This window comes from Rhinolophus hipposideros, assembly GCF_964194185.1.
Source record: "Rhinolophus hipposideros genome assembly, chromosome: 11".
In the NCBI taxonomy this organism is placed as follows: domain Eukaryota; kingdom Metazoa; phylum Chordata; class Mammalia; order Chiroptera; family Rhinolophidae; genus Rhinolophus; species Rhinolophus hipposideros.
The window spans coordinates 31,064,798-31,082,689 of NC_138057.1; the positions used below are offsets into that span (position 1 = coordinate 31,064,798).

At 40.7% G+C, this 17,892-nt stretch overlaps 1 protein-coding gene across 4 annotated transcripts in view; it reads right to left on the reverse strand.

Annotated features, from left to right (window-relative positions):
- The window catches only part of PDCD1LG2 (programmed cell death 1 ligand 2), a 61,878-nt gene that overhangs the window by 18,516 nt on the left and 25,470 nt on the right, over positions 1-17,892 (reverse strand). For 3 of the 4 annotated variants that reach the window (XM_081066007.1, XM_081066009.1, XM_081066008.1), the window contains exons 4-5: positions 10,000-10,269; positions 2,478-2,612 (exon numbers count right to left, since the gene is read on the reverse strand). In XM_081066007.1, coding sequence (XP_080922133.1) covers positions 2,478-2,612; positions 10,000-10,269 — 405 coding nt within the window. The remainder of the gene's footprint in view (positions 1-2,477; positions 2,613-9,999; positions 10,270-17,892) is intronic. The other variant, XM_081066010.1, reaches the window with a different exon arrangement.

The window sequence follows — 17,892 nt, forward strand, 5'->3', positions numbered from 1 at the left end:
AAGATGGGCAGGTGGGTGCTTGAGGACTTAACTGGAACATTAAAAGAGATGCAATTGCATTTGTAGCCCAAGCTATTAATAAAAGGTCCTAGATATGCAACTGTGTGCTGATTATATTGAAAGGAGAAGTAGGTGCTATGGAAACACCTGACAAGGTGATTTAATGTAATGGGTGTGGTGAGGGGGTAGACGCAGGGCAGGCTTGATGAAGTGACAGCTTAGCTGAGATTTAAAGGATGACTACAACTCAGGTGGATGAGAAGAAAGTATTTTAAGAGGAGCAAATATTGTATGAGAAAACTCAGAATTGAAAGAGTGGGAAGTCTGCGAAGACTGGAAAATCCTGTATGGCTAGAGCTTAGGTAACAAAGGTGTTGATGCCGCATAAGCTGGAGACATGAGTCACACCACCCAGAGCTCATTGGGACTTCATTTAGTGAGCAGTGGGAAGTCATGGAAGATATCTGAACAGAAGAGACGTGGTAGGTTTGTGGATTTAAAGGGCTGTTCTAGCTAACAGTGAAAATAGACCACACTGGAGGTGGCAGAAGTGGATGCAGGGAAACAAGTTAGGAGGGTTCTGCTCTAGTTCAGGTTGAACCACGGTAGTGGCCGTGATATTCAGTCAATCAGCTGTAAAATGTAATTCCCGTGTCGCTTCCCACTTTATAGATAGAAAAATCATCTCAAAGAAGTTAGGTGATTTGTGCAAGATCATAGAACCAACAAACGGCAGCACCAGGTCCAGACCTAACCTTCTGACCCTGGTTTAAAGCTCTGTCCCCAGTAGCAGCAGTTCTCAACCTTTTTCCATGACACATGAGTTTGTGCTCAGGGCAGACACATTTCCTCATGTGTATCAGTGTATTTGCCATGTAGGAAAGCAGATCCCAATGCTCCTGAGTTAGAGAGGGGGATTATTATATAGGCAGCCATGATTTCACTCTGGGTCATTTAAAAGAAAAAAGGAATCATTTGCAAATTTACTCACTTAACCCTTATTAGTATCAAATCCCTCCCACTGCAGTTGGTGCCTGAGACTTGCACCCAGGAGCTACTAATATCCTCACTCCCTCTTGAGATTGCGGATGAGGAATGATGGGAGGATTTTTTCTGCTCCACCTTTGAGTGTAATTCCATTTTATTTTCCCAAAGGGAGTCAAAACAGAAGGTTCTGATGCTCATTTCTGAGGTGACTAGTGGGTTCTCAGCCTCCAGGCCTGGAACCTGGTATAAGAGGTTTGTATATGGGAGATAAAAGAAGAATGGCAGAAGATAAGATTTTAATGAGCTGCATCTCTCATGGCTGTCTGTGGTCACAGATTTGCAGAAGTGATTCTGTTTAGTAAAAATTCTGCCAGACAAGACCTTGTAATTCCTCCTTTATGGAAAGCGTCTTTCCACATCGCTAATCATTTCTTCTCTCTCTCTCTCTCTCTCTCTCTCTCTCTCTCTCTCTCTCTCTCTCTCTCTCTCTCTCTCTCTCTCTGTCGCCTTCCTCTTTTCCTCTCCCTTTTCCCCTTCTTCCTTCCTCCCCTCTTCCCCATTCTTTTGACAATAGTTCCTTGGATTCAGTAGGGGGTTTTGTGGTTATTACCCAAGCTGATGCATGCGTAGGGCAATGGACAAAAATAGAGTATGACAATATTTCATGGCAGTTGAGAATATAGAAGTTAGATTGTAAATGTAGGATAACAACCACCTAAAAAAAAACCCTGATCCTCAAATAATGATTGCCCCAAATTCCTACTGAGTTGTTCTCAGATGTCATTTCTTTTTCTATAGACAAGGTCGTGTGCAGATCTTGGGAGGAGCTTGCTGGGTGCTGACAACGGGACAATTTAGGAAAGTACCACATAGATGGGCAGATATTCTGGCCAGGGTTCAAAGGCTGCAGCAGGTATTCTCTGTTCCAGCTGGCACAATAGGAATGGGGGAGCTACTGAAAGACGGCAGGGCACCACCAATGGGTGCTTTCCCCACCTCCAAATGGCCTCACACACTTTTCTCCTTTTCTTACCCACCCAAGGGATTTGGATTCCTAGAGGTGGGATGTGGGGGGCTTAGCAGATACCCAGAATAGGGAAAAGAGAAGTGAAAACTGAAGGAATCACCGGAAAGAATCCTGGCATTTTCCCACCAGTGAACTCTGCATTGCCAACACCCACAGCTGTGTGCACTGACAAAATAATACCAGTCTCACAGGGACCGTGATACGTCTTTGTTCAAAGAACCAGACAAGCTATTTCAGCCACAGGCACAAAGCATTCCTTTTAAAATGTTCAGTGTAGGGATTTTAGCTCACTGAAGACTACAGCCATTTTCTTCTAGGGAAAAAATCATCAGGACAAGCCCAAAGTAATTCATAAGACGTGAGCAGATTTACTGTGAAACTGGGAAGCTATAGCCCAGTGGGGCAAAGCAGAGCCTCACGCTGCAGACATTTCGTTCATTTGGTTACCATGAATAAAACTCACCTTTTCTAGAATAAAGCTTTTGGCAGAGTTGTTTTCTTAGGACTATCATTGTAGCTGTGAACACTAAAGCAATGATGAATAAAGGGATGAAAATATGAAGCCGCGAAGTTGGAGAGATCTTGGGTTCCATCTCACCTGGGTAAAAGAAAAGCACCAGAGTGCAATTATATGGCAGCTTAGAGGTAAACCAAGCTGGGTTATAACTAATGTAGCCAGCTTGTATTGAGCATTTAGTTCATATTAGGTGTTATTCTATGTATGCTTTAGGCATTAGCTTATTTACTCCTCACAACCACCCTATAAGGCAGCGTCTACTATGACCTCCATTTTACTGGTAAGAAAAGTGAGGCACAGATTCCCTAGGAAACTTTCTCCAAGTTATACAGTGACAGAGCAGAGATGTCATCCAGGCTGTATAGTTCCAGATTCCATGCTTCGCATCATTCTGACATATCTATCATTTCTTTTCTTTTTCTTCCGTCCTTTCCTTTCCTTCTTTCCCTCTATCAATATCTATCTATCAATATCTATCTATCTATCTATCTATCTATCTATCTATCTATCTATCTATCATCTTTCTATCATCACCCTTTCTCTTTCTAGTAGGACAGTCCCTCAGCCCAAAAATGTCCGTCCCTCCTCTGTCAAGCACTCATGGTGCTTAGAATCCATACCATTAATTATTCAATTTCAAGGAGTCACAGGATCCTTTTGAAAAAATAAAATATTGTAGGCAGTGTTAATACACAAAATCCAGTCATTGTGAATTACCATAACTAGCCCTTTTCCTTGTCATAGCTAATCAAGATCCTGGCACTGAGGAAAAGATGAGTTTAGTAGAGAAGTGGATAATAAGAGTAATTTTGGAGCCTGGACTAAGCCTTGTGAAGGAGAGATCTGGGTATCTACAGGTAAGAATGAGGGCCCCAGACTGACAAAGGATAGGGCTGGAGGGCGTTCACTATAGGGAGATGGAAGGGGACCCACGGTAAGCTGGGCCCTTTCTAAAAGCCTGTATTTTGCCTTACTGAGTAACTCATACAGAATAAACATAACACACTGGTCTGAGAAAAACCTGGCAAAACTGCTCAGGAGGAAAGGCCCCAGTCCTGCCAACTGCCCTCCCCTTCCCCTATCACGGTGCTATCTGAGAACCATAGACAGTTTTAGCTGTGGAGGGAGGAGATGTAATTTAATCTGAGTCCCTCATCTTAGAGTTGAGGAAGTAAGGCTCAAAGATGCTAAATAATCTATCTAAGGTCATGATTGCTAAGTAAGTGGCAAAACCAGGATTGCAAACCCAGATCTGTCTGATTCAAAGCTCAGGCCCCACAGATATTTGTCTCTATCCAAAAAGAGCGTGGTGAACATTAAGAAAGACAAGGATTGACGGGCTCATCTACCCATTGGATAACCCATACTTAAAAAAAAAATTTTTTTTAATTGAGGTATAATTGACAAACATTACATTCATTTCAAGTGCAAGACATAATGACTCAATATTTGTATATACTGTGAAGTGATCACTACGATAAGTGTAGTTAACATCTCTCACCACATATGAATAACTCATATTGTAACTATTTAAGCACTCGCTGCATGTAGCACCATGAGTCAAGGAGTCCTGGGACCGTCACTGTTCCCACAACAGGAAAGGTTCCTACCTCAGTGCCTTTGTGCAAAGTCCTTATCCTGTCCAGCATCCCTCACATCCCCTTCCACAGACAGAAGCTCTAATCATCCCTAAAGACTTTCTAACACTGAACATCCAACAGGACACCAGTCTACTTAGATTGTAAGCTGTTGGAGTGCAGTCTTTAAGTTACCTCCGAATCCTCTATAAAGCCAAGCCCCAGCTCTCTGGAAGGCGTAAGGATTTGTTGGGCTGAACTGACCACCTATTTGTCCACCAACCTGATATTCCTTGTCATTGGTTCCCTTGTGGCAGACTGCTGCTTATTCCTTAAATCCATTCTCCCTTTCTTCCCTAATTAATATTAGCTAGGTGTTAGCTGCACACATGGCTTCTCAGAGACTACCTAAGCCTCCTCTGCAGTTAGGTGTGGCCAGCCATGTAAACTATCTTCAGGCCAAGAGAATGGGTCTTCTGAGTCTTGGACATAAAACATCGAATATGTCTCTTTTTCCTTTCTGAAGACTGAAACTGGATGTGGAAGTGACCCCGCTTTGACAATTCAATAACGATTGCAGCCTGGAGAATGGCAGAACAACAGATGGAAAGAACCTGGATCACTGAATGACTTCATGGGCTATAGCTAGCTACCTACTTGCTCTGAACCAACTTCTGTCTCTAAATATTACATGAGAAAGAAACAGGCTTTTGTCTCGTTTGAATCACTATATTTTGAGGTCTCCTAGCCTATATCCTAATACATTTTCTTCTAAATTGTTTTACAACATTTGGATGCTACTTAACAATGATATGATGATGCAATTAAAAAACTGTTTTATCCTTACCCACAGTTTTATCCACTCACAAGGAAGCCACACCTCTTGCTAAAGGTGCCATATCTTTTACCTGTTTCCACACTTTCTGAATGCTAAGGACTTTGCAAGCATATTCCATTTAATCTTCACAATAACCCTACAGAGTATCTGCCCTTATTTACTCTCATTCTACAAATGAGAGACACTTGTAGGGTGGCTCTGTCATATGTTTAAGTTCTCAAAGCTAGTAGGTAGCAGAGAGGATTTGAAATTCAAGTCCGTCTGACTTCAGAGCCCATGTGCTTCACCACTGCCAGAGAGTCACTTCCCCGTCTCCTGGGAGGGCTTCTATGCCACCCATATAAGGATCTTGTTATAGTTATTTCCTGTGCTCCGGTTTCATTAGATTTCCTAATGAAAATGCAGCAAGTGACTCAACAGAAGAAAATCTGTTTGAAAAAGAAAATCATCTCATTGCTCCTTAATTTCAGATTGAAAGTTAGGATGTTCAGTCATCTATTCTAGAGTCAGGGGAGCACGTTCTGAATTTCATTGCTGTATTTGTTTGAATCATTGACTTCTGGAGAAGCTTGTGGTGGGTCAAAGAAGTCAGCAGTGAGCAGCTCAACTTATGAGAATGAGTACAAAGGGGACAGTCATAAGACAAGTTAACATGCCTTTGAGAAATAGAAGCTAGGAACCTGTGGGAGGATGTTTGACTTTTGTTCTTTTGTTGATGGTATTTGTACACAAACCAGGGGATCATTTGACTGTGTGGCTGTCCACACAGTCTGGCAGCTGGGATGATGGGATCATTTAAGACTAAATCTTCAACCCATGAACCTGACATTTATTGAGCCCTTATTACAAGCAGAGTACTCTGCTTTTGCTTTAGTTGCTGTACAAAGAAGACCCATGTGAATGATTAAAATACATGGAAAATAAAATAGCAATGAAAGAGAAAAGACAAGTATAGTCACAGGCAAACAAAGAAATGGTACAATTAATCGGTCTTAGGAGTCTAGATGAGGGAAGATCTCTTGCGTCTTGGAGTCACTCAAGCTTCCCTAGAGAGGCGATGAGCTTGGAACTGGTAAAGAAATGAACGATGATATTTTATGTGGAAGAAAGTGCCTGAGCAAAGGGGCCATGGAGGTGGGAGAGGTGTAAGCAAGTTCAGAGAGTACTTGGTGAGGAAGGAGAGCTGACTAGAGTGGAGGATCCATGTCTCAGGGGATAGTAGGATGAATATAAAGCTGAGAAGGATGGGTCAAACTAGGATGAGAATCTCTAATTGCACAAAGATTTTTCCATCTCCCTGTTAGTTGCATTCATGCATGATATCTTAGGAAATCCCAAGCTCTGATGTGACCCCATATACCCCTCCCACAACTGTTGACTATTTATTCATCTATGCTGGTTCTCAGAGAGAGAGTGGGGGGCCCACCTTCTTTCAGTCTTAACTTCTCATAGATGGAAGACTTCCAGAGGAATGATCAGTCTATCCTTCTACTTCTCTACTACTATGAAAAATATAAATAAATAACTGACATAATCAGTGGTACAAAGGGAAGATTCTAGTTATTTCCAAATTCATCTTACCCAGGCCTCCATTTCTCTGTGGCGATCTTTATATTAAGTGTCCTTCTAGAAAACCGCCATTTCATCCAAAGTACTGGCCTACACTTAACCAAGCAGGAAATTTCACGTAACAAAGGACAACTGAGTAAACATTTTCAGGAAAAATAAATTCCCCAGGAGTTGTTAGTATTTAAGCCTCTAAAGCTCTAGTATGAATTAATTATAGCTCAATATTCATAAACTGGCAAGTCTGGTAGTCTTAACTGTGATAAAAAGAGAGATTATTGAAAAACCCACTTGCTTAATTCACTATTTTCATCCAAAGTTGACCCTAAAAATGGTATGTTTCTAATGTCTTTACTTCTATCAAGATCCTTAGTATAACTCCTCTCTTTATTTCCTCATTTCACCATAATAATTTAGTTAGAAAGAAGCTGGGATAACTTTAGTGCTGGAATTGGGTAGTGAAGTGTAGACAGGTGGGGAAGTGGGAAATTGGGGGCTCAGAAATGACAATACAGCTGGCTGCCTATAAGAACTATATCAAGGGGGTTTTGTTTTTTCTGTTTTGTTTTATTTTTTTTTTCCAGAAGAAGATACTAGGAAATTAATGGGCATTGAGTCACATCAAAGTTCTCCATCTGGTCTGTTGAGTGGTACCAGTTCATGATAAGATTTACTTTACTTTGAGATGGAACAGATCATTCTGATGGCCCAACACATATCCTGTCTGTCCCATCCCTGATTTCAGGCATGGCTGAATATAGCTGAATGATGGATGGTTCCATACAGGTTCTGACTCACTTCCCTCTGACCATCTCTCCTCAAGCATGTGATGCTTCTGTGCCAGGGCTCCCCCAGTGCTGAAGGTTGATCCCTCTCACCACTACTTCCAGTGACCAACTTGTAGAATTTTTGCTTCTCATCTCCACAAATTTGGGGTTTACTGGATTAAAGGTCAAGCTTCCTAGTGGAGCGGTAAATGCTTCTACCAAAGGATTATGTTCTACTGTATCTAAAGTTATAGCTATTGCCTCGTCAGCTTGGCTCTACCCACTGATGGACCAGAAGGCAAAGAAAAGAATTTTTCTATTGATGGAGTAATCAGTCATAATTACCATGAAGAACTTGAATGCTGTTACATAATGCAAGCAAGGAAAACTATGTCTAGAGCTCAGGGAATCCACTGATTCTCTGATTCTTGTTACTTCCATGCCCAGTAATCACAAGGAAAAGGCAATTGCAGCAACCTCAGTCAGCTAAGGGCAAAGCAGCTGGGGCTCAGACCTATCAGGATTGAAAGTCTGAGTCCCCCAGGCAAACAAATTATTGCCTCTGAAGTGCTGAGTGGGGAAATGTAGACTGTTTAGTGGATCAGAGAGATGACAAATATCAATTATGGCTTGGGATCAATGGCAGCCATAGGAACTATTGTTTGTTCCACGAAGTCTTGTGTATGAAATCTTTTGCAGACATTGTAGCTGCTTCCCTGCCCGAAGGCTCAGAGCGAGTGGACTTAATGTAGGGCATGAGTGGAATTGAGCGGTGCAAGAGACAGACTTTTGTCGTCCTGCCTCCCTTCTTCTCAGCCTCTCCTTTGATTTCAGCCATAGAGTAGGTAGAATTGAGGTTGGGTTTTGACTCACTTCATAGTCAATGATTCACATCAAGGGGATGTTTGCTTTCTGACCTGGGATAACTCTGATGCTACAGATGGCTGAGTGGGGGACTCACTTAGCCCACATGCATTCGCAGCTCATAGTGGAAGACAGCTGACAACTGTCAACCACTGGGGATGAAAGCAGATGGATTAGTCTTGTCACCCGAAGTCCTTTGAGTAAACATCTTGGAAGGCCATCTGTATACTTTTTAGGGGGCCCTTGCATATTTGAGCTTCTGTTGTCCACATCAACAACTTTTATAATGTGTCCCTATATTTGCTTTTCCTTTTTTCCTGTCTTAATCTCCTAAATCTCTCACTTCTGCTCCCTGGGGTCACCGAATACCTGCATGCCAAGAAGTCCTTATCATAGGCTCTGCTTTGTCTAAGACAAATGACAAAAAGTGAAATATAATGACAACATAGTGAATATTCTATAAAGTCTAATCAGTACTAGGGACTGTCCTTTATTCTGAGATTACATCCTGTATTTGCATAGTAGCAGAGTAATGGCTCCCCTCAAAGATGTCCATGATCTAATCCCTGAAATCTGTGAATGTGTTACCCTACATTGCAAAAGAGTTTTGCAGATGTGATTATATTAAGGACCTTGAAATGGGAAAATCATTCTGAATTATCAAGTGGAGGTGGCAAGGAAGGCATCTAGTGTAGTCACAAGGGTTCCTAAAAGGTGGAAAAGGGAGGTAGGAGAATTAAAAGAAAGAGATGTGATGATAGAAGCAGAGGCCTGAGTATTGCAATTGCTGACTTTGAAAGTGGAGGAAGGGTCCATGAGCCAAGGAATACAGGTAGCCTCTAGGAGCTGGAAAAATCAAGAAAATAAATTCTCCCTTATGGCTTCTGCTATCTTGTTGACACTTTGATTAGAGCTTAGTGGAGCCTTTTTCGGATGTCTGACCTCTAGAAGTGTAGGTTAATAAATCTGTGCTGTCCTAAGCCCACGAAGTTTGTGGTAATTTGTTACAGGAGCAACAGGCAACTTATGCACGTGGTGATAAAATAACCTGTCTCTTATGAAATAAAATGACCTGTCTCTAGATGTTAGTTGTTCTTATTTAGCAAGTAAATTGTTCTTACTTGGCAAATAAAAAAATGTCAGACTTCCAAAATTGTTTGAAATTTTGCTGATGTACGAAGTTCTAAATATGAGATTCAGCATAGCCAGCGAAACGTCTGGAAGATTTTGTTGAGGCCAGTTTTCCTGTAGAACCCCCACACCATTTGGCTGTCAGCAAAGCCAGCAAAGTAATATTCATCCTGTTGACTCAAAGCACGTGCCTGAGGCATAGTGATTAATTAGCTTTTGTGCTGGATATTTTTTGTTTCCTCTTCAGATCCATTCTCTGCATTTCAACACTCTGTTCTGAGGTCTGAGAGGTTGATGTTTATGGAACATACCAGGGACTCTGTTGTTCTCTGACTTCTACCTGGGTTCAGCCAATGGGAGGACCCAGCAGGAGATTGGAGGGTGGGAGGAGAATGAAGTTGGGGTATTCATTCATCCAGCATCTGCCCTTTGGTGTTGCTGCAAGTGGTAGCACCCCTCTCTTGGAGGCCACAATTCCCATCAAGTGTGCTTTCCCTACAGTTCCCTTCTCCAGGTTGCAGTAACCTCTCCAATAGGGGTAATTGGTCCCCCACTGTTGAAGCCCCAGGGTCCTTCACTATCCTTAGTAGGTTCTCTAAATCCTGATCAGAACTTCATAAATAGTCGCTTTATTATACGCTCCTTAAATAACTTGTTCTGAGCGTGCCATCTATTTCTTGCCTGAACCCTAAACGATAGAGCTAGAAAGGGCAGGTCGCTCTTACCTTGAGGGTCAATGGTGGCTGAAGTAAGTTCCTTCACATCAGCATTCCAGAACTCACAGCTGAAGTTGCTGCCAGGGTGTGGCTTGAGGCGCAGAACACTAGTAACCTGGTACAGGCCCTCAGAGGTCTTTATGTGGCTTGTGTTGGCAGAAACATTGATGTTTGGCCAGGACACTTCTGCCAGGGGATAACCTTCAGCCTGGCAGGTGAGCTCTACCTCGTCTGTCTCTGGGAACTGAAGGATGCTAGTGTTTATTTTCTTGTAGGAAGCTGGACAATAAAAGAAGAAAAATAAGTAAGTCTTTCTTTCCTGATTTCTGTAGAGCTCAGAACTCAATGCCATGTGAAATTAATAAAATGATCATTATCAGTGTTAATAATGGCTTTAATTTTTAAAACATTTCCTTTGTCTCAGATCATCATGCTATTTTACACACAACGAATTGTTTAACCTTTACCATAACACAAAAATGGCATTGTTGAAATTCTTAATTTTTGTTGGAGGTAATTCAAGCTAGAGAGGTTGAGATTTTGCCCAGAGTCACAGAGCTATTAGCCAATAGCCAATATTTGCACACTGGAAGTTTGATTCCAAATCTCAATATTGCTTTATACCACCACACTCTGTGGCTTCATATATTACTATAAATTATCTCACAATTAAGGACTGGAGAGACACAATAGGATAGATACATAAAATTACTAGCTAACCCCCATATCTCACTTTATTTAGAGTTTTTCTAACATCTTCAGGAGAAAGTTTTTTTTGGACTTCCCCCTTTCGTCAGTTCTCTAATATTAGGAGGACAAAAAGACCTAGCTTCTGTCTATAAATAGTCAAAAATTGGGTATATTTCTAGCACAAACACGCGCGCGCTCGTGCGCGCGCGCGCACACACACACACACACACACACACACACACACACCATTCTGTGCAGTGTATGCTGAGTGAATTAATCAGATATGACTTCTTGCCCTCTGGAAAACAGATCTAAAATAGACACGAGTGACACTGAGAGCAAGGACATAAGGACAAATTGTTCAGTTATCTGAGATGATAGCTAAAAATAAATAAGTATTAACAACATATGCAGATACCAGGGAGTGTGGAAAGTAACCTGTTGATTTTTGGTGAAGGGAAGAGGGAATGAACACTAGTTTTCATTAAGTAGAAAATATTTCCTTAAGAAATAGAATTTCAATACAATCATTGAAGTAAAGATAGAAATATGGCACAGGTGTGGTGAAACTGCTCTTTTTTTTTTTTCTTAAATTGTTGGGAGGCGTATCAATGGGCACAAACTTTGTGAAAAGTCATTTTATATTAAGATAATGATAACAGCCACGTGGAAAATGTCAAAATGTATTTACTAAGTGTTACATGATTTACTAAGTGTTCTCTGGATATTGAGCTTCTATGTCCTGGGCTTTTTACACACTGTGGAGGAAGGACTCACACCCCTTGCCACAGTTTTTGCCCCTTGATCACCTCCCCTGTGTGTCCCTATGTTATGAGTTGCTAATTTGATTAGTTATAGCCAAAGACACTCACTGGGTCTCCATTCACTGGAGAGCATGGTGACTGCACCTTCAAATGCTGTGAAAAACCTGTGACCCTCTGTTGAAGTTCTTGGTGCAGTAAAGCATTCTCTGCTTTACTGCAGGCCTCAATAAGCTCTGCCGTCTTCCCAGCTCACAGTGTTCCAGCTTCGGCCTGTGACTGGGTGGGGCGGATTTTCTTATCCATGAGTCTGGACGGATGAGTGACTTTAGGGTCTGATCTGCAAACCTGGATGCTTAGGTTAAGATGAGGGAACAGGAAACAGGGGGCCCCTATTCTAAGTCATGTTCTCCAGTGTAAATTACCAGAGAAGCCCCAAAATTGGGAGAGGGAAAAGGAGAAAATCACATGTTCATCCAGTTATTAATTTAAAAAATGGAGTTCATTTCCCATTTGGTATTGATTATTGTGTGTACAGCTCTTAGTCCAGAACTTGGAGAGGAGCAAGGGTGAGAGGCTCTAAAACCTGATTCCATCCCTTTAACATACATTATCTCATTTAAACCACACAAGGACCCTATGAGATTGGTAAAATTCATATTCCTATTTTGTAAATAAGGAAACAGCTGCAATCTGGAATGGATGGGGGGACTTGAACTCATGCCTGTCACAGGTACAGTATTCTGATTTCTGCATTGGAATCATCATAAGAGGATAATTTTCTGTGTAACTGCAGAAGTCTGGGGATAGAGCAACATGGAAGAGGGATATGTTTTCTAGGGGAACCTGGTACCCAGAACTAGTGCATGAGGAGAATCAGGTTCTGAACCAGCCTACTGAAGGGGTTGAACTACCATGTTTCCCTGAAAATAAGACCTAGCCAGGCAATCAGCTCTAAAGCATCTTTTAGACCAAAAATTAATATAAGACTCGGTCTTATTTTACTATAATATTTTACTATATTTTACTTATTTTACTATAATATAAGACCTGGTCTTATATTAATTTTTGCTCCAAAAGATGCATTAGAGCTGATTGTCTGGCTAGGTCTTATTTTCGGGGAAACACGGTAGTTAACATTCACCAGTCTCCTTGGTGCCAAATTTTGGTCTATCTCTAGCAATCAAACACTATCTCAGTCATGCCTTCTGAGTACTCACTTTATCTTTCATTCTATGTTATTTATCTATACTTCTTTTCCTTTGGTGCGGTGTCCTCTCATACTCGTTTCATCCTATTATATCAGAGATTATTTCTGAAACTCTGGGGTCTCTGGGGGAGATGGAGGAGAATAAATGGATTCAAAGGACTAGTGTGTTGTGGGAGAGGGTCTGGCCTGCTCCCACAGGGTCGCTTGGGACAAGAAGCTAATCTTGGTGGCCAAGTTGACTGGTGATTTCAGAGGTCGGAGGGCTGAGGATGTATAAATGAGGGGAAATGGGAGAGATGTTCAACTAAAAGAATCAGCAACGTGTGGGGAAGGGACCGACGTCTATAGTTATACAGTGTTAAAGACGGCTCCACAGCCTCTTTTGTATTTGGGAAGTGGCTGTAAAGGAATTATTTTCAGTAACACACAATGAGGAAGCTGGACTGAGGGTAATATTCTTCGGAAAAGATGAGCAAATTTTAGAATTTCAGGTGAAACTTCCTTCTCAATGAGAAATATCTTCTGTAGCAACTTTGCTAGATAACTACTTTGATGAGTGTTTCACATGCACTTGGAAATAACATGTATTCTGCAGTGATTGGGTGTAAGTTTTATATATATCAATTAGGTCAGGATGGCTGTATTGTTCAACTCTTCTAGTTTTTTTTTTGGTTTGTATAATCAGCTATAATAGAGAGGAGTTGAAATCTCCAAATACAATTGCAAATTTGTTCATTTCTCCTTTTAGGTCTGTCAATTTTTGTTTTACATATTTTGAAGCTGTGTGTTAGATATACATACATTTAGGATTATTATGTCTTCCTGTCAAATTGTCTTCTTTATCCTTATGAAAGTTCCCTTTTCATCTTTAATAATACTTCTCTTCTGATATTAGTAACCTGCGAGATAACTAACTTTTGGATAAATACATCTATGAATCGAAGCTCCTACTTCCAGAAGTAGTTATTACCATGATTAGAAAATAAGAAAGTTAAACTTTCATTGGGAAAATCCTCCTTAGGCAAGTCAAATTTTGCCTTCTGGTAGCTTCAACGATTGGTACTTGTCCGATTTAGTAAAACAAATATGGTAAGCACAGTAGTTAAAAACATGGACTTCAAAGTCTGAAAGGTTTGACTAGGCTTGAGCCAAGAGCTGTTTATATGATCTCTCAAGCCTTCAGATTTCTCATTTATAAAATAGGTACAATAATACTCATCCTTAACAGCGGTGTTAGGATGCTTAAATAAGTTAGGTGCCTAGAACATAGTAAATACTCAATTATTGTCAGTAATTATTCTTTGGAAGAATAATTCTCATGGAAGTTAGTCTCTTCCATGACAAGGTAACTCTTCAGGTATCTGACGATAAGTGGCAATACTCCATATAGTCTTTCACCTCTAGATAAAACATGCCTACTTCCTTCCTAGGACATAGTTGTCAGACCCAGGCCCAGATACCAGTTTTTGAATTCACTTTTTTTTTTTTTGCCAATATAACATGACCTATATTCCAGATATTAACTAAAGTATAGTGTGACTAATTACCTCTTATGTACTGAGTGCACGTTAGGCCCAACACTGGGTTTTAATGCAGCATAAGATCCTAAGATCACAATTTTGTTAAATGAATGATCTACTGCTCAGCAAGGTTGGCTATGAGTCTCCCTTTGTTGGCCCTGAGTCAACAACTACTAGTTGTTCAGTCTGTTATAGATCCAGTTAACTATACTATTATTCAACCCACATTTTATCACTTGATGCGTAAGGTATGTGCTGTGTGGGTCCTGGATCTGTTTGTCCTTCGATCTATCCCTCAATTTGTCTTCTCTGCCTTGAACTGCAGGAAGGCTGACATTTGCAGGCTGTGTATTTCAGGCTCTTGACAGCCAATAGGAACATAAAGCGAAGACTGGAGGGCAAGAGGAAGGGAGACGTTAGGTTATTTCTCTCCCATGCTCTGTGCTATAATGGCCTCTCCAGCAATAGCCACATCTCTTCCCTGGCCCCAACTATCACTGGACAGGCCCACTGGGGTTCCAGTGTCTGTCATGTGACTCTGGCCCCTGGGCTCTATTATCCCTACCTTCCCCCCTCTCCTCCAGCCCAGTGGTGGTAGCCACTTCCTGCTATTCCTAATTGCTGATTTGTCTCCCTGTTCCCAGGTTGGCTTCTCAGTCTGTTCCATCAATAGAATTACTATTTTCTGACTTAAATTTCTGGTTTAAATAGTTTCTGTTTTCTTGGTTGTCTCTTACTATTTGATTCATATACTACTGGCAAATCTAGCATGTCTGAAATAAAGATAAGGTATACATAGTATTATCTGCTTTATCCTCATAATGACAATAACTAAGGTAAAAAAAAATATTTATGTAGTTTTACATCACTTGGTCTTAAGAGAATCCAGGCAGGTTTCTAATAATCACTGATATAAATCTTTTTAGGATTGTTCTCAATTTGCTATTAAATGGTTTAGAGAGGTATATCAGGTTAAACAGTTCATAATTCCCAGGAGCTTTGTCCCCCCTTTAAAATTCAGGATATCATTTTCTTAACTCCAGCTTTCCTAATTCCCTTCTGTTTCCCCAATGGAGAAAAGACATAGAGATCAGAGATTTAGCCCCTCAGTAAGTTCTTTTAGCAAGTGCTTTCTCTGGGCCTAGAGGCTACATGTATAGTCCTCTTTTCACTATCACATTGCTTACCTTGAGCTGTTTCCTCCCTGTGCCCTTTAGGTCTTTCCCTCAGTAGGGTGAAGGCCTTTCCTCTTGCAGGAAAGAATGGGAGGCATGCTGCCTCCTTCCTCCACTTCCTCAAAGAAAGTCTTTGTGATTCTCATCTCTATCTTGGGCCTTTTTGTTGAAGTACTTTTGTAAGCCTCAGCTCATTCCAGGTGTTGGCTCTGCAACCCTCATTCTCATGCTTTGCCCAGGCCTTCAGGCTGGTTGGCCCTTCTCTTCTTAGTACTTGCTCTATGTCTGTCGGGAATCCTTTGCATGGGCAAGTTTTCAATTTGTGGGCTCAATTCCTGGGCCCTCCTGGCCTTTCAGAGCCACTGTGTTCTTCAGCCATGCTCCCTGCCCTTCCTCAGATTACTCAGAGTCTTGCAGTGGCAACCTGGCTTTTCAGAAACTGCAGCCTTCTCTTAATGTCTCTTATAGACAATCTAGCCATTTTACCTACGATTTTTTTCCTGTGCTTTTGAAATCAGTTCTCTTTTCGCTGTATTTAATATGAACTGTTGCCCAGACTGTAAAGAAGGTGCTCTAAACCCTTTTCCTGGTTTATGCTCTAGATCCGGCATTCTAAGAAAATAGGGTGTCTGTCCTCTAGCCCTATTTCATTTAAGCAAACCCCAGATCTCCCCTGCTTCCTTCAGAGACCCCTGATCAGGGTACAATGCTCTGAGGTCATGGTTTTCCACTTTTCTTTCTTTCTTTTTTTGCTTGCCTTTCTCCTAAAAGGACTGTGATGCAGTATGCATCTTGTCACGTACTGAGTTGATTCTTAAAATTTTTCATAAGTTTCTATATTGGAAAATTATATGATGTTTAACATTTTATACACATTTATATTTTTAGTAAAACAATTATTTCACTCTTACATGTGTATCCAGTATCATCTAGATATCAAAGAAGGTGTTTTTTATGTACATCACCATCCATTGAAAAACACATAACAAAAATTCTTCCTGAAGGATCCGCGTTTTGCTTTGTTTCTTTTTATTCTTTGAACCTCAGTTCTCATTCTACTTTTCTATAGGATTTTACGTTAATGAAACCTGTTTGGAAGCTCTTATTGATTATCCTATGTTTCTTTGCAACAACAAAATACATATACCTATTGAATTTAATTTTTTTTTTCTTGTGAACATAAGGCTTTAAGTTTTCAAGGTTTTCTTCTGCATTAAAATCTAATTTCCATTATTATTCGGACATGTAAAATCAAAGTGGAAAATATTATGGATATTGATAATTATTAAACATAAAAGATAAAAGCTTACTGGAAATGTATCTCTTAATGGGATGGACGGGGCTGTCTTTTGCAATTTGTTCATGAATCTGAGGACACATATGACTAATGGCTGAAATGAAACACAGTTCAGCATTAATTCTATTTCTAGTTTTCATTCTCTTTGTAGCAATAAGGGCTAAGGAATCTTGCTCATATGAATAAGTTGGTGGGGATGGAAGCAGTTGTATTATAGTAATGTCATTTCACTCTTTGAAAGATGTATGATTTATATGCCAAAAATTACTTCATCTTATATTATCAGCTGTTAACTCTATTAGGGCCTCCTTCAATTTTGTTGAAAGCAGAGAATTTGATACCTCCTGATTTGCAAAAGGATTTGTTAGTCATTACAATTTGATAAGTTATCAATATTTCTAATCACTCTTTTGTTTAGCACTATGGAGGTTTTTACACCGTGGGGCAATGTACTATATTCATGATGGGTAACAGGTAGGCTTTTTATGAAGTGGGAGAAAGCAATAATAAAAGAGGAAGTGTTCTAGGGGAACCCCAAGAGCCTTGCCTGGAAGACACAGTCTCAGGCACACTCAGTTTGGGGAAAGAGCACTTGGGGAAGAGCTCAAGAGCTCTAGAAGGCATTTCCTAAAACTGCCTGTGCATGTCGTAGAAAGTCTTTGTGATCCCCATATGCCCCATATAGTTTGAAGACCATTAACAATTTAAGAAATTAATTAAAATTTAAGAAATAAATCTGCTCCACATTGGAGCTACCCTCGTCTAGGTGAGGAAGTAGAATGCCTCTCTTTGCAGCAATGAGCAGCAGCTCTCAGCTGCAGAGAGAAAGTGGGATGACTGGCCCCAAATTCCCCAAAGACCCTAGATGCATTACAGCATTTGAAAAGAGACCAGCAAACATGGGGGCAGTGACTTAAGTGTGCAGATAGTAGAGTACATTAAGGGATCACGAGAATGGAAAGCTCTCTTTCCTCCTGTTAGTTAAACGTAGCCTAACTTCAGTGTTCTGGAGTTCCTCCCAGATGACGCCTAGGAATGCAGTAAAGATAGAAGACAGTCACATCCCGGCTGTAAGCTTTCCTGATGACTCATGGATAGTTGGGGAATGAGGAGGTCACTGTCCCTGTAATAACTGAGAGTCTTTGAACCAAATCTCTGGACACTCCCCATATCATATGCCAGGTACCATGCTCAGTTCTTTACGCTCATTATCTCTTTTCATTTTTATAACAATCCTATGTGGTAGGTG